Source organism: Sceloporus occidentalis, unplaced genomic scaffold (assembly GCF_023333645.1).
Source record: "Sceloporus occidentalis isolate IW3139 unplaced genomic scaffold, rSceOcc1.0.p SCAF_378, whole genome shotgun sequence".
Classification (NCBI taxonomy): Eukaryota; Metazoa; Chordata; class Lepidosauria; order Squamata; family Phrynosomatidae; genus Sceloporus; species Sceloporus occidentalis.
Window position 1 is genome coordinate 29,328 of NW_028317358.1, and position 25,577 is coordinate 54,904.

At 40.0% G+C, this 25,577-nt stretch overlaps 1 protein-coding gene across 1 annotated transcript in view; it reads left to right on the forward strand.

The window, feature by feature from the left end:
• The window catches only part of LOC149273394 (ADAMTS-like protein 5), a 55,434-nt gene that overhangs the window by 24,916 nt on the left and 4,941 nt on the right, over positions 1-25,577 (forward strand). Inside the window, exons 3-8 of the mRNA XM_089506358.1 lie at positions 15,953-16,080; positions 16,596-16,719; positions 18,878-18,961; positions 21,070-21,233; positions 21,672-21,840; positions 23,407-23,502. Coding sequence (XP_089362484.1) covers positions 15,953-16,080; positions 16,596-16,719; positions 18,878-18,961; positions 21,070-21,233; positions 21,672-21,840; positions 23,407-23,502 — 765 coding nt within the window. The remainder of the gene's footprint in view (positions 1-15,952; positions 16,081-16,595; positions 16,720-18,877; positions 18,962-21,069; positions 21,234-21,671; positions 21,841-23,406; positions 23,503-25,577) is intronic.

Sequence of the window (25,577 nt, forward strand, 5' to 3'; positions counted from 1 at the left end):
GCAAATTTTTATCTATGGAGGTCTATGTGCTGGATAGCAATAAGTGTGGCTGAAACACCTAAATTAAATGATTAGGAGGGGTGGCCTCATACTTTTAGTCATATATTGTATTTACTCAGTTGCACTTTCCTACCAATAAAATAAGGGTTGTGCAAGATATTAATTTGTTCCTGTTTTTGCTTGTGTTCATACGAAGCCCTGCTCATATTAAATGCCACAATTACTCCTGTAAGTCAGAGGAAGCCCAGGCTTTTAGCCATGCCTTTATCCACATTCCCTGTTGGGAGGTATTAACCAGTATGTCTGGGATGTCCAAAATGTACTGGTATGTCCCCCTCCGCATACCAAGACAATTTGGACAAAATCTTGTAGAAAGTCTTCCCAGAAGAGTGGAGGCTGTTATAGCTGCAAAGGGGGACCGACTTCATATAAATGTCTATGTGTTTACAATGCAATGTCATAAAAGTCCCTGTTGGTTTAATGGCCAGGTGTCCCAATACTTTTGCCCATATGGTTTATATTTTTTTTGATCCCTTTATACTTCTATTTTCTCTCAAACAGAAGCAACGTTAATGTGATAATTTTTGCTTGACTTTGTTCTATAGCTACAAATGCAACAGAGAGAAGACACCTACTGACAGGAGCAGAACTTGCAAAGGTGTTGATAGTTTTGCAGAACAGACGGGTGTGATACTGGAAACAATAACTCATCTACATGGTACAGAGAGATTTCACGCAACTTGAATGAAAGGAATTACTCTTTACAAGTAGAACGAAAATAAGAACATGAGCCAAAGAAATTCACTGCCAGGAAAGAAACATGTTTTACAGTCAGATAACGAAGGCAAAAAAATAAAGCAAAATCTCAATTAACAAATACCAGGCCTCCTGTGTACTATATGCCAGAAACTAATTTTGGCAGGAGGCTTAGAAAGGGTAAGCTTTGGCGAAGGTCTCCAGAAAGAAGTCAGATTTTGAAATGAAACATCTCATGGCATGACTTGTACAGGTGTATACAGACGGGCGAAGGCCGCTCATCAATATCATTAAAGGAGCAGAAGCAGGATCTCAGCCAGAGGTAAGGGAGAACTGAAAGAACGGAATGTCCTGTACGGAAAGAAGAATTTGAAAAAGGTCTAATAGAGATATGTAAATATGTGGCTGCTAGAATCATATGCAAAAAATCATTGTCCTGATTTCAATCTGCAATCCATAATTTGTGGACTTGCCTACAGGTTGTCCACCATTCCTTCAGAAGGAGGGAACTCACCAATATTGAACTAATGGCATGATATCTGACTCCATAAGCTACTACCTTGTGGCCTCATACTCTGTAGCCAACTATCTTTTAAGACAATAGGAGAGCCATCAATGCTGGAAATATGTACTGGGATAAGCATAAATCTCATGCTGTCTCATTGTGAGAGGATGGGCAAACATTAGTCTCATAGATCTCCTCGGGTCATACATGTCTTGTGCTTGTGATGGCACCCTTTAAGCAAATGCCTCCCTTTTAAAAGAAGTGTACATACTTAGAAGAGAAGGAAGGGGAAATCTGACTTATTTCTATATAAATAAACCTCACACCCCGGCACCTACATTGTGATGCAATATTATTTTTTAACATCTTTTGCAGAAGGAGGATTTGGTGTAGCCATAGATCACCAACATTCTTACCATGAGTCAGCCTGGATGATGGATGTACCTGAGATTCAAGCTTCTTCCAGATATCTGCAATTAGTGTTGGCTTTAACATGCTGAGACAAAAACTTTACAAGAAAGTGGGGAGATTGGGTCATTCACTAATATTATGTAAATGACACTTGTTTTATGGTGGTTGTTCTCTAGATTTCAGTGTATCAAGGGACTTTCCACATCATTTGATCTGCGTAAGATATTATACACCAAGAATTGTTAACCGACAATGTTAGTGACAGGGTAGTGAAATATATTTGTACTGACGAGAATGAATGCGATTTACAAACTGAAAACCCAGAACAGTCTGTTCTCTAGAAATGTGACTAGATATCCTGTTTAGCTGAAATAATCTATAAAGCTGTATCATGTGTGCTGCCACATCCCTGATACCTTACCTTTGGAATGGGAGACTCAAGAGCTGGATAGGCAGGGTGGATAGTATACAGAATATGGAGGAGCTTTATTATTCTTTGGTAGCTCTGGTACTTTCCTCAATTCTAAAACAAAAGGCCACTTCTTACTACTTATACTCTTTGACCTCTTTGCAGCCTTTGAAACAGTTGACCACCCCTCCTTCTACAAACCCTTTATGCCCATCACATCGGTGAGACAGCTTTTTCTTGTTCATATTCTACCTCTCTGACCATACTCCTTCATTGGAACATGCTGCTCCACACTACCCCTATCTGTTGGTGTTCCTCAGGGCTCAGTTCTTGAGCCTTTACTCTTCTCCACCTACACCCCTTACTTGGAAAACTCATATCTTCCTTTGGTTTCCAATACCATCTATACGCAGACAAGACCCTAATCTATATCTCCTCTCCTGACCTTTCATCCTCTTTTCTAACTCACCTCATCGACTCTCTTTCTGGTCTTGTATTACCTGAAGCTTAACATCTCAAAGACAGAGTTTATGGTAATCCTGACATCCACTCTGTCCACAATCCTTTATATCTCTATCACTTTTGACAAATCCATCATCCAACCGACTGACCAGGTTCGCTGCCTTGGTGTCACACTTGATGGCTCTCTCCCTCATCCCTCACATCCAGTCCCTTACCAAATCCTGCTGCCTTCACCTGAAAAACATCTCCCGAATTCAGCCATTCTTCACACAAGAAACAACTAAATATGACTTCAATCCCTTGTGATCCCACCTGGATTATTTCAACTCCTTAGTAACTGATCTCTCCTGCCTTTCACTGCTCCAATCCATTCTTAACACTGCAGTAAGAATAATCTTTCTCTGTCATCAATCAATCACCTCCTTCAGGGTTAAACTTGAACTTCTGACCCTGACCTACAGAACCCTTGGCAACTCTGTACTAGAGCCCTGCGCGGGACTGCTTTTTTAATCCCGCTCCCGCTGATTTTTTTGCCCAATCCCGCCCACTCCCACAATGTGGGTGTTCCACTCCCACCCGCTCCCTCCACATTTGTGGCCAATCACGCCCACCTCCTTACCTGAATTTCAGATTTCCCGCGCAGTCCCGCAAGGCTGCCTTCTCGCTGCTCCCTTACAGGGTCTCTTCTCTTGCTCCGCTCAGGAACAAGGCGGAGTCACGGGAAGTGATGTCACATCACGCGACTCTGCTTTGTTCCTGGGCGGAGCAAAAGAAGAGACACTGTGAGGGAGCAGCAAGAAGGCAGCCTTGCGGGACTGCGCAGGATTACCGGGACCTGCAGGTATAGTGCCTGACCTCCCGCTCCCGCCCGCAACACCGCCCACGCCCGCAAGTTTTTTGGCGGGTCCCGCCTCCCAATGCAGTCCTTTACTCTGTACCCCCTTATACCTCTTCCCACCTATCCAAATACACCCCTAACAGTTGTCTTCGTTCCTCTCATGACTCGCATCTCTTCTACTGTCCTTCTCTGGATTCCCTTCCTCGTTCTATCAGACTTTCTCCCTCGTATATGACTTTCAAAAGCTCCCTGAAATCACCTTTTTCAAGAAGCGTACAACCTTTCTTCCTAACACTCTCAGCCATCATCTTAATCAAGCCATCTGAGCGACCAACAGCCTCTGCAGATCATCCTGACTTGATCAACTCATTCCTTTACAAGCAGTCCTCTCCCCGCTCAACCACAGTTGTGGGATATAAATAAATGTAATGTAATTTGTGATTTCATTAGATTCTTGATTCTGGAGAGAGTTCAGAGGACGGCTACTAAAATGGCAAATGGTTTACAGGACAAATAATATCAGGTAGGGATCTCAATATGTACAGCTTGGAGGAAAGGTAAGGGTAGATGTAATAGAAATGCTAGAACAAGACGTCAAAATCTAAAACCAGAGGGTCAGAGGTTTAGACGTAATGCAAGGAAGTTTTACTTTACAGAGGATAGTAGATAAGCGGAACAGCCTCCCATCAGAAGTGGTAGAAGCTAATACAGTGAGGGAATGTAAACATGCATGAGGTCAGCATTAAGCTATCCTGAATCTAAGATAAGGACTGATTAAAGTCTGACTCTTTACATCAGCATGTAAAACTTCCTTAAACTGCACTAGAAGAGAATAACTTTAGTAACTTGCTATATTATTCCTGGTCAGGCCCGGACTGGCCATCGGGCACGGGCCGCGGCAGGGCCGGATTGACTTAGGCGCTGATGGAGCTGCACCTCCAGGCCCCTACCTTCAAAAAGGGCTCAGTCAGGACCGGGCTGACTGGGCCTATGCGGCCGCATTAACGCAAGGCATAAGGGGCACCCTGCCCCATTAGCCCGCCGCAACTGGCGACCGGGTCCGCCACCCTAAGGGGCCGGGAAGCCCCCACCAGGGCCGGCCTTACGGGTGTGCGGCCGCACAGGGTTTCAATTAAAACATAGGGGTTTTTTTTGTTTTTGTTTTTTTTTACTTTATTTAACATCCTCCATGTTAAATAAAGTTTTTGTTAACTTTATTTAACATGGAGGATGTTAAATAAAGTAAAAAAAAAACCCAGATGTTTTAATTTAAGCCCTGTGCGGCCGCAGACCCCTAAGGCTGGCCCTGGTGGGGGGTTCCTGGCCCCTTAGAGTGGCGGACCCGGTCGCAGTTGCGGCAGGCTTAAGGGGCCCTGCGTTAATGCGGCCGTAGAGGCTGCATAGGCCCAGTCAGTCCGGTCCTGACTGGGCGTATTTTAAAGTAGGGGCCTGGAGCTGCAGCTTCATCAGCCCCTAAATCAATCCGGCCCTGCCGCGGGCCCGGTCGCAGTTGCTGCTTGCTCCGGCAACAAGGTAAGTAGGGCGAGGGAGGGGGGTGCAGTGAGAAGGGGCAGAAGGAGGTTATATAGTGAGAAATGGGGAGAGGGGATAGATAGTGAGAGGGGGTACATAGTGAGAAGGGGGTACATAGTGAGAAGGGGCGGATAAGATGGGGAGAGGGGGTAGTGTGAATGCGTATGAGAATGAATAAATAAATGTGTGGATGAATTGTGTGAATGTGTATGACAATTAATGAATTCATGTGTGGATGAATTGCTTGAATGATTTGTGTGACTGCATTAATGAATGTGTTAATGAGTGAGTAAATGCAAAGATGGTACATGAAGGGTGGGCTTTAACAATAAATAAATAAAAATGGGCTGCTCGGGCTTAAATGCCCGGGACTATTTTTTGTCCCAGTCCAGGCCTGTTCCTGGTAATCAGAAGTCTCTTGATGTGTATTGTAGAAATATAGTGGTCAATATATGGCCCCTACATAGAGTGTGTTATAAAATATGCTCGGAAATTTCTGGTTCTACAAAAAGTTTCCTGGTATATAAATACCCATCCCAGTACCCCGGATTAACGCTGTTTCTGTGTACAGCACCCAGTATACTGTGGTCGGTCCCCTGGCAGGTATGAACTAGTCCCAATAGTAGCTACACCTATGGTGATTGCAAACAGGAAGCTAAGTGCACATGAACACAGGCAGCGATCCCATGTACACAGGCAGGGATCGCGTGTACGCAGCAATCATATGTACACAGGCAGCGATCCCATGTACACAGGCAGGGATCGCGTGTACACAGCAATCATATGTACGCAGGCAGGGATCGCATGTACACAGTGAGACATCACACGCCGTGCCGGTGTCATGCAGCATGAGGCAGCCCCGCGCCTCCTCCCTGCAACACTTGAAGACACCTCACGAAGGCGAGTGGATCAGACACGGGGTGTGGGAGGGCAGAGCCTCATTCCGTACATCTGGAATGTGACATCCGTGGAACTATCGCTGTGTTAAACTCCGGAGAAGCGTGCAGTGGGCAGGGAGGAACTGGAAGGCATGGGATAGAGGATGCCCACATCCTGATCACACTCACCCCTGTCCTCTGAGTGCATGACCATGGCTGTGCTAGCACCGACGCTTAATGCAGAACACGGATCGGTGGGGTACACTCTCCGTGGATTAATCCCCTGTGGATCTTAAAGCCTTTGCGGGTCTCCCCTTCTACTCCTGCCGGGTTCTCACAGATCTCACAGGCTCGCTGCTTGCTTCAATTTAACCTTTGCTCTGCCACGAGGGAGGAGGATGCTTCCTAGCTTCAGGTGAGTTGTGTGCAATACGGAACTATCCGCATCTATTATTTTATTTCAATCACGATTCCTCCACATGTTAAATATTCTCAGATTTCAGTTCCCAACATTTTTACAAATTACTCCATACTCCAGAAGTATGCACCTGGAAAGTGTATTTTAACTGGTAATAATTGAAATATTATTTAGTTATTTTTGAAATACAAGATAACTATATATTATTGCAGTTTGAATAAATATTTTTATTTATGAGGCCAAAAATGATGATACACCATGGATTGGTATTAGGACTGAGAAAGTAAAATGTGATGTGCGGGGTACATGTAGTTTTTTATATTCCTGCAGAGATTGAGGCTTAACTTTTGAACCGCTTGCTACCCTTAACTGGCAACCACAGTTGAGCCACCTCAACCTCTTGTGATCTAGATGGTGGCCACCCATGAATTAGACAATATGTAGGTTCATAATGCTTATCCAGAAGAAACAGGTAAATGCACAACCCTGACCTTTACTGCCAAGCAAGAACACCTGCAAGACCATCCATGTACTCTGTACGGGTGAGTCCATAAAGTTATGCTCACCACCTGTGCCTCGATGAAATATGTGGCCTCAAACCTATCTCTGGATCTTTCGTTATAAAAAAAAAAAGATCCCATGGAGAATCGGGCAAATTTGTTACAACAATTTCCTTTTTAGTGCCATATACACCAAAAACATATAAAATTTTGTAGAAATGGTGAAAGACGCTTTCAAAAGTATTTCCTAACTAGTTGAGACCCACTTGTTTGTTTTTGCAGAAGTCAGGAAGGTACCTGTGTCTATTAACTTCATGATCAGGTCTAGTTTCTGCTAAGGTCATGTAAGGATGCTTCTCTGAATGAAGCAATTACACGTTATCTGGGATGACAACCTGGTGACTTTTAGGGTCAACGTTTATTAAAATCAGCCTTGCCATTCTCCTCCCAATGGAGAGCAGTCTTGTATGTTCTGCACATAGTTATTCTGAACAAGGCACATTAGGAATGAATGAGAGATGTGACAGCTGCTCTTCTCTGTTCACTAGATGTCACGTGCCCTATCCTAGATATTTGCAGAGATTACTGGGTGTAGGGTGTCATTGCAAACGATGTAACGAGGCTGTTTGCCTGAAATGCTTAGCGACCATCCAAGTGGGCCATTGGTGAACACTCCACATGCCAAGCTGGAAACCTGCATCAGAGAAAAAAGGAGATCAAACACCAAGGACAGGGCCACTTACATCTGGAGAGTACTTGCAGCGCTCTAGGTGCTAATGCAAGCACAGCAAAAACAATAGTGTGTACTTTCCAGCCTGTGTATGTCCATTTCAATAAAAATGAAATGGCACTTAGATTACGCAAAATGACTTTGTTGATTCAGCAGCAATCTGGAGTATTTATGGGATTATTCGCATAATACAGGGGTCATGTAAGGAGTCCATCTGGAGTAGTATCTGTTGATGTGGTTATTGTTCTTATATTACCTTGATATGCAACATTATCATTAATAATAATTGGTACAGAGAACCTCAGGTCACATTTAGTTAGATGGGACCTAGAAGAACTGGCTTAACCCCTTAATGGCCCGTTGTCCTTAAGGGGTTAAAGGAATGGTGAATGGTGCGAAGTAAGTCTTGTGCTTTGATAATTTACAAAATCAATTTTCTTTCATTCATTAATTTCTTGTCCAATAATTTGCTCCTTTGGCTTAGAAATTGTATTATTATTACTACTAATAATAATATATAATATTGAATCTACACATAATTAGCTTCCTTTGTGTGATCTGTGTTCCATATTCACGTTGGCACAAAAACCTCCTTTTGTTAAGAAGCAATCACTCATAGGATTGGTGATGACTGATGTCAGTGCCTTTAGTACATGTTCATTCCTTACCTAAAACTAATTTGTAACTAATGAAGTGAGACTTTGGAAATGTTTGCCTGTATTATGCTGGGGTTGGTGTCCAACTGGTATAACCAAAGCCAAGTTAATGAAAGGGTTGACGCAAAGTTGACTGATGATCTCCATTCTTTTGCTCAGCTTTAAGATTAATATTGCTAATGACTGATATTTTTGTACTGAGTAACCTAAAAAAAAAATTATTATAACCACCCCACAGGAGGACTTCTAAATTTAGGAAACAGATCTAAAAGCATATGTGCAATATGTGCTTCTTGTATGTAAACTACATTGAGTAGTTAGGCTCTGGCTTTTGGGTATTTGGTTAACTTTTTCTTGTAAAAAGTTGTCATATAAACCTTGAAGACCTCAGATAACCTTTGCTTAGATGGAGAATGTCTAAAAAGCTTTTATGACTTTCTGCCCTTAGGCAGCAGCAAGCTGGGCTCCAGCCCCAGGATATTTTGGTGCCTTTTAGGGACAGTAAAAGGGCATTAGTATCTTTCTAATGTCCTCACAAAGGGCAGCTAGTTACCTCCTTGATGCCTATTGTCTCTGCATCTCTGAATGAAGTGGAGCTCTAAGGTATGATTATATGCCAACACTCAATGCAGAGATCATGACCATGACCATGAAGGAGATAGGGACAGTATATAGATTTCACTTGGAATCCTATCCCTTTTTTAGCGCAGAGGCGGTCAGGCAAACGCGTAGGGGATGGGTCGCCCAAACTTAAATAATAGGGTCACCTAGGAGTGGCAATTCCTAAGACTTCTGGAGTGCCATCAGGTCCTAAGCAGTGATCACTCCATGTCTAGACCCTTTACATGCTCCATTTGTGGCTTCTCTATGACTCTTTTTGCATTGCATGTTTAGCATAGGACTTGTGCCTCATCCTAACGATTCCAACCTATTTCTTTATTGGAGAACAAAAAAAGCAAAACAAAGTAGATGTGTTTAGCAAGAGGTGTTGTGTTATCTAGTATCATTATACCATCAGGAATATAAGATTGATTGGCTTCTTTAAAATTCAAACATTTCATGGTCAACTTGAATACACAGCACAAAGAATTGGTGAGCATTGGAACATAAAAACCAAAATACACAAGTTAACACAATCAAAAGCCATATATATATATATATATATATATATATATATATATATATATATTTATTCATTTTTATTATTTATTTTTTTAATTTTTTTTATTATTAATATTAAAGTTTTTCCTTTTTTTTTCCTCAGTTGTCATTTGAAATTTTAGGAAACCCGATTCTTTATTTGCCATTTATCTAGTTACCACCTGCTTGGAATGTAGACACTTAAGGATTCTTTGCCTTTTTCTCTTTGTTTACATAGTTTCAATAGGTGAAAGAACCTTCTCATAAGGAGGAGCGAGTGATTGATCTGTCTACAAAAAAATCTACTCTGTCATGTGTAATAGTTCTACAAATAAACCTCCCGTATAACATTCAAAATAGCAACTTTAATATTTGCTTAGTAAGCAGTACAAACAAGTGAAACATTATTTTAATTGAATTGAACTGTTCGTTATGTAATGAGATTTGCTGAGCATAGAAAGAGAAATCCAACTACAAGAGATATTGTAGTAGTATAACATATAGTTAAATCAAGGAGATTTTTACAGTGTCGGCACACTTTGAACTATGCATTATACAGGGCCAGCCCAGCCCTTCTTGTTGGGGAAACCTTCTAGTGTTGGCCCTTCATAATGAAGAATAATACAAGTGTGTTGAAACTGCTCGTATTATTCCCTTTAGTGGATAAACCCAAAAGCAATATTGTGGGTTTCATAAGTAACGTGTTCACCTACTATAAGAGGATCTGAGTTTACTGTTTGGTGGGTAAGGTAGTGGGATTGCTGCCTTTCATTGAGGAGAAATCTGGACTTTTATAGTCCATATTGCTCCTGGATACTGCATCAGTGTTTTGCTAAAAGGAAAAGACTGAAACAAAGCTTTTTTTTTTTTTTTTTTTTTTACAATTTCAGGCATTTAACTTCCATTTCATTATTAGTGTTACTCAGATATGTTAAACCCCTTATTTTCCATTGTTATTCACTTTGTGTTTCCATCCCCAGGTTGCTATATCAATGTGTGGCTACTGTGTGTGTCATCTTCTTCCTCCTGATTGTCCCATCTTTCAGCCAGGTACATTGACTTATTGATTTATTTATTTTTTTACCCAAGTGTTGGTCGTCCTCCTAAACATCCTCAATAATATATGAATTCTTCCTATTTACTATGTGATTTAACACAAAAATATTTAAAAATAGCGAAACACCAAAAAATAAAAAAGTTGGAAGTCACATCCATATTTTTAATGATTGTTGTATTAAGGCATTCATATACCGACCTTCATGTGGCAGTGGCTTAGTCATCTGAACCGCATAGAACATTCTCTCCATAATTTCTAGGCACATTCTAAATTTAAGACACCTCTCCGATTATCACAGATGTTAAATATCTTAAATATGTTTCCTGTCTTTTTGTTGTGTTTGGTGATAATATTGCTTGTAATGCGGTGTACAAATCGTAGGATGGCTGTTATCATTTGGAACCCTGTGTATACAAAAACTTTACAAACAAAGCAGGGTCTGGTTTATTTCAAAGATACAGCTCCACCGGCTTCTTCGTATCAAACCGTGGACTCTGTGACTAATCCCCGTTTGTACTTTGAGAAGACTGGCGATTAACTACCGTATTTTTCGCTCTATAAGACGCACCTGCTGATAAGACGCACCTAGATTTTAGAGGAGAAAAAAAAGGAAAAAATATTTTGAGCTAAAAAATGGGCTAAAATATTTATTACAATAACTGAATAAGCTATGAACACAGTAAGACACACACACAGACACAGTAAGACACACACAGACACAGTGAGACACACACACAGTAAGACACACACACACACACAGTAAGACACACACACACAGTAAGACACACACACACAGTAAGACACACACACACAAACACAGTAAGACACACACAGTAAGACCTCCCTCCCTAACCCCCCTTCTCAGTATCTCCCCTCTAACTCCCTAACCCCCCCTTCTCAGGATCTCCCCCCCCGCCCCGGTCACTTACCTTAAACTCCTGTGTTGGAAGCGTGAGGCGTTTGTCTCGGGTGCCGGCGCTTCACTGCTGAGCGCCGGCGTCTGACGTCATATGCCGGCGCCCAGCGTAAAGCGCCGGCACCCGAGACAAACGCTTCCAACACAGGAGTTGAAGCGCTGAGGCAGGCGGCGGTGGCGGTGGCGGCCGCCGCCAGCAAAGGATTCCTGTATATCTGTCAGGCAGGGGGGCCCGAGAGTTGCCGAGCGGTTGTCTTCAGCAACCGCTCGGCACCCCTTGGGCCCCCCTGACTGGCAGAAATCCAGGACTCCTCTGCTGGCGGCCGCCGCCGCCTGCCTCAGTTGCGACCCCGGATTTATCGGCGTATAACACGCAGGTAGGGTTTAAGCTCCGGATTTTAGTTAAAAAAGTGCGTGTTATACGCCGATAAATACGGTATATCGTTGCCCCCCCCCCCCTCCCTCCCTCCCTCCCTGCCTGCCTGCCTGCCTGCATCTTCGCTCCATAAGACGCGGCTGATTTTTCATCCTACTTTGGGAAAAATACGGTATTTTGAAATCTGTGTCATGCTGAAAATAGTCTTCCATAGTTTTTTTTTATATGCTGTGTTTATCATTCTTTAAATACCACGTGCGGATGATGCAAATGCTCTTTATCTTTAACTGCTCTGCCCTCATTCATTAGAGTAGAGTTTATGGAGGAGTTCAAAGTTCAGGGTTATTTCAATCTTCTCAAAGTCCACCATGCCCGGTGTACTGGAGCTAGGTGACTAAGGTGTAATTTCTGTGCGGTTTATGGTAGTGAAACTAACACCTAGTTGAGACTCCATCTTTTTCTATGTCGGCCCAAGGTATCAACTTAAACAAAATGCACCTTTTTCTCTTGGGCTAATATGAATATATATATATATATATACATATATACACAAACACATGAACATCATTATTATCTATATTCTTTCTGTTTAAAGGTTCCAAATTTTTCTCAGAAATAAAAATATACTAATAAACATTACATTACATTACACAGAATGACAAAATAAAGGAAAATTTCAAAATGAGCAAAGAGTAGTTAGGGGCATTTAAATTCTCCAGCTCCTATGAATTTAGTATTATTTAAAAAAAAACAGATAATTAATATCAATATAAATTAAAAAATATCCCTCAGTCCTCCCTGTGACTTGAGATCTAGAGAGCAGGCTAAGGTGCTGATGTGGAGGTCCTGGCTCATTACTGGAACTGGGCCTGAGTGCACACGCATATCCAGAGGCCTGACGTCGAACCCCCCCCCAATAAAATACTATTTATAGAGGGAAAAGTCCATTAGACAATTGTTTACATATTTTTAATAGCCATGAACGTAATTGACTTTTTTTCCATGGTTCACATAATGCAGCCGTCAAAAACCACCTTGGCATGTTATTGTTACCGGTATTCTATTCATGCAGTCTATGTTTTTTTGAGCTTTGCAAACAAGACACAGAGATATTTGTTATTTTACTTGGTAAAAGGCCATCTCTTTTCAGGTTGGCTGTCTTATGAAAATGTGATTTTTTGAGTCAATATTCCAAGCTTATTTTGAAGACCCTGATTCTTTTACCAAACAATTCTTTCCACGTCCATCCCTGCCCTCGGGGCTAGATGTCCCACATATATTGTCATGAAAACAAAGCAAGTTAAACTGACCAGGAGCCAGATAAAAATCCTGTTTTCGTTGCCTATTGTCAGAATCCTGCATATTTTCCATTTCCTAAAGAAGCTGGTCTCCAGCTTTAAAACAACACATTGAGCAGCTACAGTTGCATGTTAACACAGCTCCATTTTGTGCCTTTATTAGGTTCAGAGGACTCCATATTACAGAGGAGAGGTCAACCTCTTTGGCCCTGAGCACAGTCCACCTCTGAGGTCCAGCAATGAGTGGAGTTCATGGCAAAGCTGGTCACCATGTTCCCGAACCTGTGCTGGGGGAGTAGCAGTACGCACCAGACATTGTCTCGTCAGGTAAAAGTATGGCATTCCTCCCATCTTCACATATGTCCGGTCCTTTACAAGTAAAGGGAGCTGTTCTGAAAACTGAGGATAAGGAGCCGTGCAGATAATTGATTTACCTAAATATTTGTAAAGTAATGCAATAAAATGTTTCCATAGGAATATGCATTTTTTAATACTAATTTGCTTCATGACAATCTCTAGGTCTATCTCTTTCAATCGAACTATGAGTCTTTTCAGGGTTGCCGTAGAGTAAGGTTTTTCTAAGGTTGTTCAATGATCTACAAGTATGCATGGAGATGTATTTAGTGCAGATACAATGAATTGTGCAAAGGTCTTCTGTTTTTTTGTACCAGTAATTCATTCAAAAGAGCTTCTGGCCCATAATCGGTCATTGTGGTATACTAGGACAACCTATGTCCCTGTAATGCACATCAGGTACACTGTCACACTCATGTCAGGTTAACCAGTCCAGTAACATAAGCAGCCAGTACAGATATTTAGAGGTAACCCATGGAAGGAGCACAGAAACATTCCAGAGACACGAGAAGTGATATCTTCCTACGTATGCGCTTAAAACCAGTTTCAAAGCACCCTGAGGCAACATCTGACACTTCATATAATACACTGAATCTGTGCTCTCCAAACTGGCCATAGCATTCAAGTTATCATAAAGAGACTAGATTAGGATTCCATCATATCTGGAGCATATTGATGCGTCAGTCTAATTCGGAGCCACAACTCAATTGCAGTGATTCTAATTTTATGGATACCATGCAGTTTTGTTACTTCACACATATTACACTTTGACATACAAATTAAGTATTCCCTAATAGACACATACTTGCTAAACACATTAAAAAGGTGTCATTTATTGATCTTCATACAGACCTATGTGATCATGTGAAATACTATATGATTCGCATTTAAGAAATTCATTAAATCTGCCAAATGTAAGCTTTGAAGCTTACTTTCAGTGTAAAATCTATTACTAAAGATTTACTTCTTGTAGGCATGTCTTCTCCTGTAGAAATTCTCTACAAATAATTTAAAAGTATGTAAAAAAAAAAACGGCTGTTGAAAATTTGTACTTTTTTTTAAAGGAGTGATTTGGAATTATTCTGTATGTGCAGTTTTAACATCTTTTTCATATTTGTCTGCATAGATCACACTCATGTCATTTACTTTTCTCGACCCTACAGGGTTCCAACGAGCTTGCCCTGTCATGGGGACCAAAGACAATACCAAGTGTGTAACACAAAGGTAAGGATACCATCTAATGCCAAACTAGTGCTAAATCTATGCACAGTGGATCTGGGCTGAATATAAGAAGTTCAGATTAAAACTTCTCTCATTAATATATTTATTTAATAAATGAACCGCATCTTTCATAGGTCTGCCCCACAGACGTGACCGACTTCAGGCATTTTCAGTGCTCTGCTTACAACCACAAGCCTTTAATGGGAAACTACTACAGATGGGTCCCCTTTCATTCAGGTAAACAGAACATCTTGCTTTGGCCCTTTTTGTAATGTCTTCTACAATGACCAGCAAAACATTGCATACCATATACCTGGTCTAATAACTTTTAAATGTCTAGAAGTTGGTCATCTTGACATTTCTTGAAGCTTGGCGTCTAATTTGGGAGATTCAGCATCTACAAAATACAGTTGATAAACCATATTCCAATTTCTCCCTACCAGTACGATCCTACCCTTGCCTTAGTCTTTAATCAGTGACACTGCTGGCACAAAGCTAGCCTACCTCACCATAAACTGTCCTCTCATACTGTTCCTCCTTGACATGGTATATCCTTCATCCATATCGTATAACAAGCAACTCATTTCGCCAACTTTTAAAACCCTCAAAACCATCACGTCCTCTTACAGTTCAGCTACTGTTTCCAACCACAATTTGACTTTGTTGAGTTACTTATCTGATACACGATTCAATAGCTATTCCTGTGTGCACTATTCGAGCTGGGCCTCAAATATTTAAAGGTTCTCTAAAAACAAACAAACAAAAATCTAGGCATGATTTACCACAGCGTTGCTAACAGTTAGACCGTATCATAAGCAAGTGATGAGTGTCCCATTTGATATGTTTTTTTTTAAAGCCCAGTAGATGTATAAATATCCTCAAAATAGACCAGCACATCACCTGGAAATGTACTGCTTAAGAGCCAAATTGCCTCCAGAGATGTAATTTACATTGCTTAACTTGTAACCCTTTAATATGATCCAGTATCTATGTTCCTCAAGGAGAAAAAGCTATGGCTTCTCCTCTTCATTCCATAAAAATGGGTTAGGCTTGTCATGTCCCAATTAACAAACAACATGGTGTATGTATTCTAGAATAAACTTTATTCTAAAGGTTTAAAGTTGCCAGACATTGTGTACTACAGTTTTAAAAACATATATATTTGCTTAAGTGGATGTTGGCCTCTGAAAATACCACCGTTGTCAATCTTCTCCTCTGCCCCTTAATTGTGGTTACAACAACCAAGAAATGGTAATTTCAGTTCCCTGACTCGATGGTGAAACATTAAGGGCCAACCCCAGTAATTTTCAAATGTTCTTGCAGGAGACCGTCACTGGGCCTTTCATGATTCACTAAGAAGTCGTGGAGTTGAAATTGCAGCTCTCCTGCAAACTTTGGCTTTATCAGATAAATCCCAATGACTTTGTGTGTGGGAAAAAGATCTGTATGCCATGTTTTTATATCAATGTCTGCACATTTATGTTTCCTTATAAGGACAAAGTGACTGTGAGCTCAGCTGCTTGGCACAAGGGCAAAATTTCTATTATAATTTTGGCCGGGTTTTGGATGGAACATCGTGCAGAGAAGAACATGATGGCATCTGCATTAATGGCCAGTGCCTGGTAAGTGTGCCCACCCACGGTTGATGTGAAGAGAAAAACACTTTTATCTATTTTAAGTTAAAAAAAAAAATCATCATCGGTATCCTTGCATATGAAAAAACTGAATGATTTATTTTTGAGTCCAGCATATGAATTTATTTAAATGTGTATTAAACCTATACACCTGTGATACCTGCTATATACAGCTAGAACTTACACAAGGGAGTCCCGGACGGCAGCCTACAAACATCATTGATGTTTCTAGAGCTGATTTTCTTTTGAAGATTTTTCTGTCTTGTTTCTGAATGTTATGTTGCTAAAACCAACACATATGATTGTACAGGCCAAAATAAAACATTCCATACAAAACATTGCCATCCCTGGCTGGTCCTGTTGAAGGAAAACGTAAAAGGAATGCTATCAGTCTTAAAAAATTTTTTTTTTTTTAAACTCATTGTTTGTAGTTCTGGTGACCTCTCCATGTCATCTCTTCATCTCATGTGATACTTGTGTTGATGGATTTTCATTCCCAACAGAAAGTTGGCTGTGACCACATCTTAGGATCAGAAGAGAAGGCAGACATCTGTGGTGTTTGTGGAGGAAAAAACGTATCGTGCAGACATCACCACAATATCTACACTACAAAGTATCCCGCCTCTGGTAATCATCTTTGAATAGCTCATCAACTTACCATCTATGGGACGGGCTTTTGTGTTCTCTTATCCTTCCTCCTACTTTATTTCACAGAAAATCGGCCCTTACCAGCAATATTAGACAGACACAAACATTGATTTTGATGATTAACATCTAGAACCACTGGAAAAGAAGATGACTAGGAACACAACTCATATGGAACTATTATCACTGTAGACTATGTAAAAATGTCTAATACAAAACAATTTTATATTTACAAAAGCATGTGGACCTGCAGCTATAGTTTAGACTAATCACCCTAACGTGGAGGATGACATATTATTCAGAAACATAGATGAGGACAACTCAATACAGTCTAAGATTGCAGGCATTATGAGGGTGCTCCAAAACAATTGAGGGCCACCAGTTGTGACCACTGCTGTTCAACAGGAGAGAGAACCAAAAATCGTTATGCTCAGTATATAGCCGGCTGAGCTTTTATCCAAGGATTATATTAATTAATATTGAGACAATTGTAGCTCTTATTCTTCCGGCTGTGAATTCGGACCTTATCAGCTTTGAACAGCTATGCCAGTGAATATATGGCTCACGCGGATTGTTTCCTTTTGTGTAAAACGACATTGCATGCTACAGTTTCCCTGTGTCTAACAATTCTAATAAAGACTAATAATTATTTGTAACCCAGCTGCAATCTGTAAAATATTTGTTGAACACATAGGTTAAGTATCAAATGACACATAATCCACTGATATCTCTTATTAACTGCTATTAATAGCATCATGCAGTAAGCTTGGGGTGAATACAACATTAAAACAATAAGACTGTTTCAAAGTCCAGTAGCGATCAATAGGGTAGTTTCTCTGGAAAGTGGTAATTCCAGCATAGATCAGAAGCAGGAGTATATGCAGGAGTGTGTGGGAGAGAGTGCTGGTTTCATCTCTGCTCCTTGTATTCCTCCCACTTGTGGGCTTATGCCCCCTGCTTTCCATGCAATGATGAGAGTCCCAGTGACTAGGGCTTCTAGGGTAAGAACATCCGTTTTACAATCCCCTTACGTTATGTCAATGTGTTTCATAGAAGACCATTCTAATCCTTTTTATGATGCAAAAACTCAAACCTTAACCAGTCCCTGGTCTCATTGTAGATTCAGGATAGCTTGGCCACCATGAAATCTACTACTTCTGCTGGGAGGCTGTTCCACGTGTAGTGTCCAGTGTGTGGGTGATGCCCTGGTTATCCATGAATGTACTCCAGCGCATGGCTCCATGTCTACCTGTCTCTTCTCACATTCCAGTTTCTGTTATTATGATGAACACTCCCTGCGAGGAACACACTGTGGTTTAATGTGTCAGCTTTCGAGTTACTTGTAAAGCCAGGGATTATAGTTATTATTCTAGTATGCCTGTGTTGATGGATGTCAAACACTTTTATATTTAGAGAGGAGGTGGTAGTCACGAAAAGGAACAGATGTAAAACTGAATATGGCTCATAGTTTCAATAAAATGGCTTCTAGAAAATCGTTCATATTCTTCTGGAGGGGGTCATTGTATTTGTATTATAACAACATATTCAGTGGGCAGCTGCTAAACATTTTACTATCTTTCCATGACTGTTTGTGGGAAAACATCTTCTACAAACCCATGCAAAGTGTATTGGACGCAGTGCTCGTTATTGGGACCTGGGTTATACATTCATAGTCCGCGGTGTATACATGTATCATTGGCCAAGGGTAGCACTGTCACAAGGTTTTTTAAAGTAACAATCATGCCATTTGTTGAATACAAACTTGAGAACAGGATATTTTGCTTGGCCTGGCAGGCAGACGCTAGCAGAGCTCAGTCCAAGCGGAGAACGTAAGCACACACTCACCCCAATTACTTTGCATGCAGTTGTCCTTTCGATTTGAACAAAATGGGCTTCTCTGACCCTTTGAGTGTGCCATATTTATTCACGCTAAAACCTATGAGCATACTCTAAAGTGAAAGAATTTGACAGAAGCATCCAGACATATGATTTAACAAATTACAGCATGGACTTATATTTCAAAGCAATAAAATACAAGGACATTTAAGCCTTCCAATCTCAGATACAGCTATGCTATTTAGAGAAGTGCCTTATGGAAGAATTCTCATTCATTTTTGGTTACTCTACAATCCATTTTTAGGGCTCTTTGGATACAACGAAGTGACCATGATCCCTGCAGGTGCTACACACATCAAAGTGACCGATAAGAGTAACAATTACCTGGGTAAGTAGAGGATACTTGAAAGATTTCCAATGGTATTTGCTCTAAGTTCACATTTCTCCAAATGCCACAAGCTATGTTTGGTGTTTATAAAAGCAAAACTGGTGCTTTCTGGGGTATAGTTCCATAGAACCCAATGGAATGCTTCTCCTAGCTATAAATTAAGCATTTTGTCCAAAATTCCACCTTCATTTCTTTAATTAACATAGCTCCATTAACGTGTAATATAATAATACATGGCAAGAGCCTTCTTTCAGAACTTTAACGTTAATATAATGCTAAGCTTTACTGGAATAATATGTTAGATTCTGAGAAGACACAGCAGATACCCCACTCTAGGGGTTACAATGGAACCCCATATGGACTGCGTGCTGCATTAATTGCCACTTTAGGTTTAAATTTATTGTAGAATCAAAACATGTATTTTTCCAAGAACAGCGTGTTTGAAGTCTCATGTTTCAAAAAGTGAGCTAAGAGCTTTTGTGGTATATGTCATGGAAAATAATTACCATAAAGCTCCTAGTAATCGGCATGATCTTGTGTATGTTCTGAGCTGTCTCATTAGTAGGGTATTTTTAAGCCCTCTGGCTTTTTCTAAACATATTCTTATCTGTTCATTGGACTCCGCATCAAGGCAGGTAATGTCTTGCCCAGGAATCAGAAACACAGAGACAAAAAAGACACCTTTGCCTCTACCCCTGTCAGCTCACCTCTTGGGAATGACATCCGACTTTATGGATTTCTAGGCGTTGAATGCAATGTATAGAAGTGGGAGTGTTTTTAGACCATGGCTAACCTCAAGTGTCACTCATTAGGCATAAATCTCAGTCATTGCCCCATCATTAGCTCCACTCTGTACTGAAACTTGTCCATTAACACTGGTTTTTATTCCATTCAAATGCTTGGTTGCCAAGGCAGGGGTAAAGAAGACTGGTTATGATGTAGACATGGTCCTTAAGACAATAGGTGTAGTGTTTATGAGGAGGCAACAATTAATGCTTAATAAGCAGAACACAGAATGACCATATACAAAACTTCAACAAATGATGATAAAGCCAAAAAAGAGTTGAAGCTGAACTGGATCATTTTCTGGCTCCATGCGTACCAATTGGCTGACAAATGGTTGACATTTCTTTGGGTTTTATTTGTTGGAGAATTGGATCAGCATGTGCACTGATATAGAACAATATATTTTTGTTTATCTCCCACGCTCAGAGAACAGTGTTACAACTTAAAATATCTTAAGAACACTTAAGGAATTTGTAACATTTGTCGGCGCTTTCTTGATGTTTTGTAAAAAAAAAATGCAACTTTCATTTGTTGTGTGAAAAGAAATCCAGTAGAGGAGCAATTGTTCCAGCAACCTTCAAAAGAAATACTTGAAAAGAATGGATCAGCTGCTGACCGCGAATAAGCCAAACACTAAAAAGTCCAAGAATAAATTGATGTTCCTCTGCTGTTTATGCAACTTCATTCTGGCTGATTAAAAATATAACTCCTTTGATCGTCCTTTACAGGGTATTTCATTATTATAAAAGCTTCCTGTTGACGCCAGAATAAGGAAATAGACAGTTTTTGTAAAACAAGTTTCTGCAGAGGAACGAATACAGAATTTGGCACATTAGATTATTGTAAGGGACGTTGTAAAAAATCTAATGTATTCCTGTTATTACTTAGTGCTAATAAATAACCAAATAAATGCAATGATTGTAATCATTTCTGATTAGCAACATTTGGCAACAGAAATTTTAAATGTATTTTTATTATTGTTTTTCATTATGTCATCCACTATAGTGCAAAAGACTTTATGTACTACTGGGAAGGTAGCTTGAAATATATAATTTATGTTTTTTAGAAAAAATCTTCCTATTTAAAGTGTCGATTAATTATAATTCTTTACAGAAACCAAACTTGTCCACAAAATAGTCTTCCTGGTTTTACTGACACATCATCCCCAAAAAATAAAGCTCTCCTATGTAAATTCAGTATTACTCTGATGACCCTTTGGTTCTGGATATTGAGACGTATGGTGACATGGCCATACTGCTCTAGCACGGGGTGGGATTGTTTTCCAATCAAGTGACCTTAAATTTTTATGTTCTGTTTTACAGCTCTGAGAAACAGAAATTATCACTACATGATCAATGGCAATTGGGCCATTAGCCATCCCGGAGATTACAATGTAGCTGGGACCAAGATTCAATACCGGCGGTCTGCTGACAACCAAGAAAGCTTTGAGGCAACAGGGCCTACAGATGAGGATCTGCATGTTATGGTTAGGATTTATTCTGCTAGCCTAATTATATACATGTATGTACACACACACACGCAATGGTTAGTTAAGGCCTGCTGCCATATTCTGTTATAAAGTATTTTTGGGGGATGTACAGCATTGTGATATTACATGTGTTGTCATCAGTGATAAGCTTTCTGGCATGTTAAGAAAATATACCTTAGCAGACCTCTAAGTTTATTATTTTCTTTGAAGAAACTTTTTGGGATTGCTTGCTTTATTGTATTATATGACAATTACTGGTAATGCTTCTTGCAAAAATATGAATGAGGAAAATACCACATGGTTCAGGAATTATATTGTATACCCAATCAAAAGTACTTGGAATGCAGTTACTGATTCTACACTCACTTCTAAGTGTTAAATACAGAAAAATGCAGAAAAAATATGCATCTATGATATAAATGTTTTCTATTCCAGGTCCTTTTTACCGAGCAGAATCTGGGCATAGAATATGAATACTGGCTTCCTAAAGATTACCATATTCAACACCAAAGGGACCGAAGCTCGCTACAAGACCAGGTGGAAGTGTCTCTGTCACCTGTTCTGCCAATTACCACCCGGCCACCAACAACTACAAAACCAAGTGGTGAGTGAAAATATGATATTCCTAGATCTATGGTGCTTCAACTTCCACAAAGCAGTATTCCGCTGGGAATGGTCTTCAAAAACATAAAGAGTGAAAAAAGGGAGCTCAGGAACCATAAGTGAATAGTCACTCGGCATCTGAGCAAAACCACATGGCAGGGATCTGCAGAGTTAAGATGCTCTTTTACTAACTGCTGTAATACCTCCAAAATTTAAAGGCCCAGGTATGGGTATACGAAAAAAAAATAATAATAATATATATATATATATTTAGGGTTAGATATATATATCTTTGGGTCATATGGTTTACAACAGACATGATTATCAATTGAGTCAAAGTGTGGAGGGTTGAAGATACGCTGCATGCTATAAACTTAGTGTCTGCAAGAACTTAATTGGATGGAAGGATTAGCAGGCTCTCCGTAAGAAACCCTTTTGAATTGACTGGCTCGTTTCCATGGACAAACTCCAGTTTTGTAAACACTTACCTTTTGAGCTCCGAATGGCAGGATTATTTTATGGGCAGAATTCTCCCACACGCAGAATAATTGCCTCGGACTGTTTAAAATGTCCCTGCTGTCCCTGACTCGCTATCTTTTACATTGTATAAACATACGTACACTCCCACGGCGAGATGCAATTAAGGAGAACAGAAGACAGAACCCTGACACAAACAAAATGTTACCATCTCTTTGAGCTCAGGGGTTAAAAGTCACTAATATTTACGTTTCTGTTTCCTGAAATGTGTTAGGGCATCATATCCTTTTATCAGTCGGCATGCTGCATGAGTGAAGGTTTTTTCCAACCCCTTTGAAGCTTAGAAATAGTGCATTTTTTACAAAATGGGAAAAATTCGAAAAAAGGATTTAACGTAAATCAGTCACATGAAATAAAAGGACAACAAAACCTTAAATTAATGAAAATGGGAATACAAAAAGCTATTTTTCTGAAATAAAAGAGGGTGAAATAACATAAGGAAATCAATGGGATGAAACGGAGGAGATGAGAATACAGGATGAAAAAGCTTAGTTCATTTTGTCTGACCGGCCTTGGCCATGCATGTCTATGGAACACTGGGCTCCTCAGTCATGGAATCATTTGGTAATTAGATTTTAGACTATTGTTTCAATTTACTCTTTTGTTTTGAAGGTATGGAATTGTATTTGCATAAATGCGTGTAGCTTAGTACTATAGTAATACAGTGAGGGAATTTAAACAGGAATGCGAAATAAAGTTTGAGGTTTATACAAAAATTGGGCAGACTAGATGGGCCAAATGGCTCTTATGTGTTGTCAAATTCTATGAAAATTATAGAATCGTTGGGTTGCCATAAAACCACGTAGTTGCATACTATAAATTAGTTTTAAACTCTAAGAAGTAATACAATCTTATACACAGATATTTTGTGATAATAAACAGTCCACCTTGTTCGGAATAAGGCAGACTAAAAATGTGCTCTTTTATTACTCAAATATTAATATATTATTAATCTCATTTGAAAATGGAAGTCTTTTGGGGATATGCTTGAATGTTGAACTCACGGTTAAATTACGTTTTTCCTTTATAGCACAAAGAGCAACAACACTGGCAAAACGTCCACATCAGGCCCGCCTCGAAAGGGAGAACATGGAGTCCAACCTCATTAAAGAATCAACAGCAGACAGTGAGTAAAATGACTTTCTTTTAGGGGAAAATTATTGCCCTTGAACATTTACCAAAATATATAAAAATATTTGGTTACCATTATGAAAGAGGGTTTTTCTATGTAGTTGATCAAACATTTTGTTAAATGCTTGCTTGCTTACCCCAAGCCTTGGGATAGACAAAATAATCATATTTGGTTGGAATGAGGGAATAGGTTGTGGAAAAGGAATCCAGCACTAGTGCCCTTGGCCGGAAAAATGAAGAGAAGCTCTTGTTTCTGATGTATTATTTTTTGTTTTAACTATTACGCGAGACATGTCTCCGACTGATACAGAGAAATCTGTCTCTCTGACCCCAAGATTTTGGCGTCTTCCCTGTATCCATAAATGTGCAGCAGCAGCAAAAATATCTGTGTAATGTCACCACTGCAGTCCTTCTTTTAAAAAGTTCCTTCAAACCACTGGATTAATGATTAAACAAGTGGTCTACAGTAAAGTTTGTGCAATGTGCGAATATCTTCATATTTATAATGTCATCACTCTGTCCAGGTGTACATACTAACTCTGATTGTAATATAAGCAGCAGGTGCAGTGAGATGTAATGAATAGAGCCAGATTTCCCATAAGGCAGGCTACTCTTTTAGGAAAAGCCACCCGCTTCAGAGCATTGAAAGGTGGCCACTAGGGTGACCACATCGGCCATGTTTTCCAGTACTCATATAATCTTTACATATTGGTAACCAGCCCAGATAAAATGCTTATCGAAGGGAACCAATTAGTCAGATACACATCCCTCAAACTGCAGGGCAGCATTTTATCTGGGCTGGTCAGCAATCTGTAAAATGATATGTGTCCTGGAAAACATGGCCGATGTGGTCAGCCTAGACTGGCAACGTGGAAGCTACAATGGAGATCGGTGCTGTTGAATTGAATTTACAGCTTCTTGGATCAGTCCACAAAAGCAGGACAGTGGGGCTTCTACCCGTGATAGTGACTGGAGATCTGAACTCTCGGGGAATGCTACTTTATAAGTGATTATGTATAGCAGCAGCTTGAGTGACCAAATGATATTTCTAGTCTAATTTATTTCTACTATGCAGGCATTATTTGTCACCATATATAAAGGAAATATAAAAGTACTGTTTGTAGCCCATCCCAGTTCTCCATTGATTTTGCACTATTCCGCATTCCTCTCCTTAAGTGAACTCCAAATCATACGTTTGCATCACATTGGGATGGGCTTTGAAGAGCGCTTCAGTTTGTACATTTTGATTACTTCTTTGGAGTGTCTGATCTTGCAGCTAACTATTTTTGGAGAATATTTTGTTCCACCTTAAACTAGTTTGGCTTTAAATAGGACAATCTACTGCCCCATACAGCCTCATCTACAATAAATGTTTTTCATATAAAATGTACTTGCCTTGTTAAAATGCTGCAATGCATCGCTCTCTCCATGATTCCCACCAGTTTTGGCTGCTTAAAGCATGTGCATGTGTGTGAGACCTACAGGTAATCTCACGTGTGCCAGCACTGGCGCTGACTGGAGGTGAATATCCTCACGTGCACATTGATCAGCAGAAGATGCACTTGATGGAACCCATCTCCTCCAAGACAAGAAGGTGCGGTGGGGAAGAAGACCAAATTCTGATAAGTTCGTCCACGCATTTGGATGGAAAAATGGATGAAAAGTGACACCCCAGAACTATTAGAAATATGGAGTTTCCTTATTTCAGTCTTATTATTTTACAGAGATATGTGATTTACTTATAATCTATCAGTGCAATGGGGTGTAAAAGCAGTACCCCCTGTCCATAGTAGACAAAGTAGGGCCTATGGAGCAAATATTTAAGAACTATTGTGGTACAGAAGGCTTGGTCGGGACAGCCCAGTTGCAATATGTTGCAGTACAGCGTAATGCACATGACTGGATCTTAAAGGAATCAGGAAAATGCTGAGAAATACCAGCTTGGCTGCTGCTCTATTTTTAGTAAAATAAAGGATGTGAAATATACTCTGCGGTAACTTTATCTGCCATACGTAGAAAATAAATAATATCTAATAATATCTAATAATAAAAAAATAAAAAACTGAACCG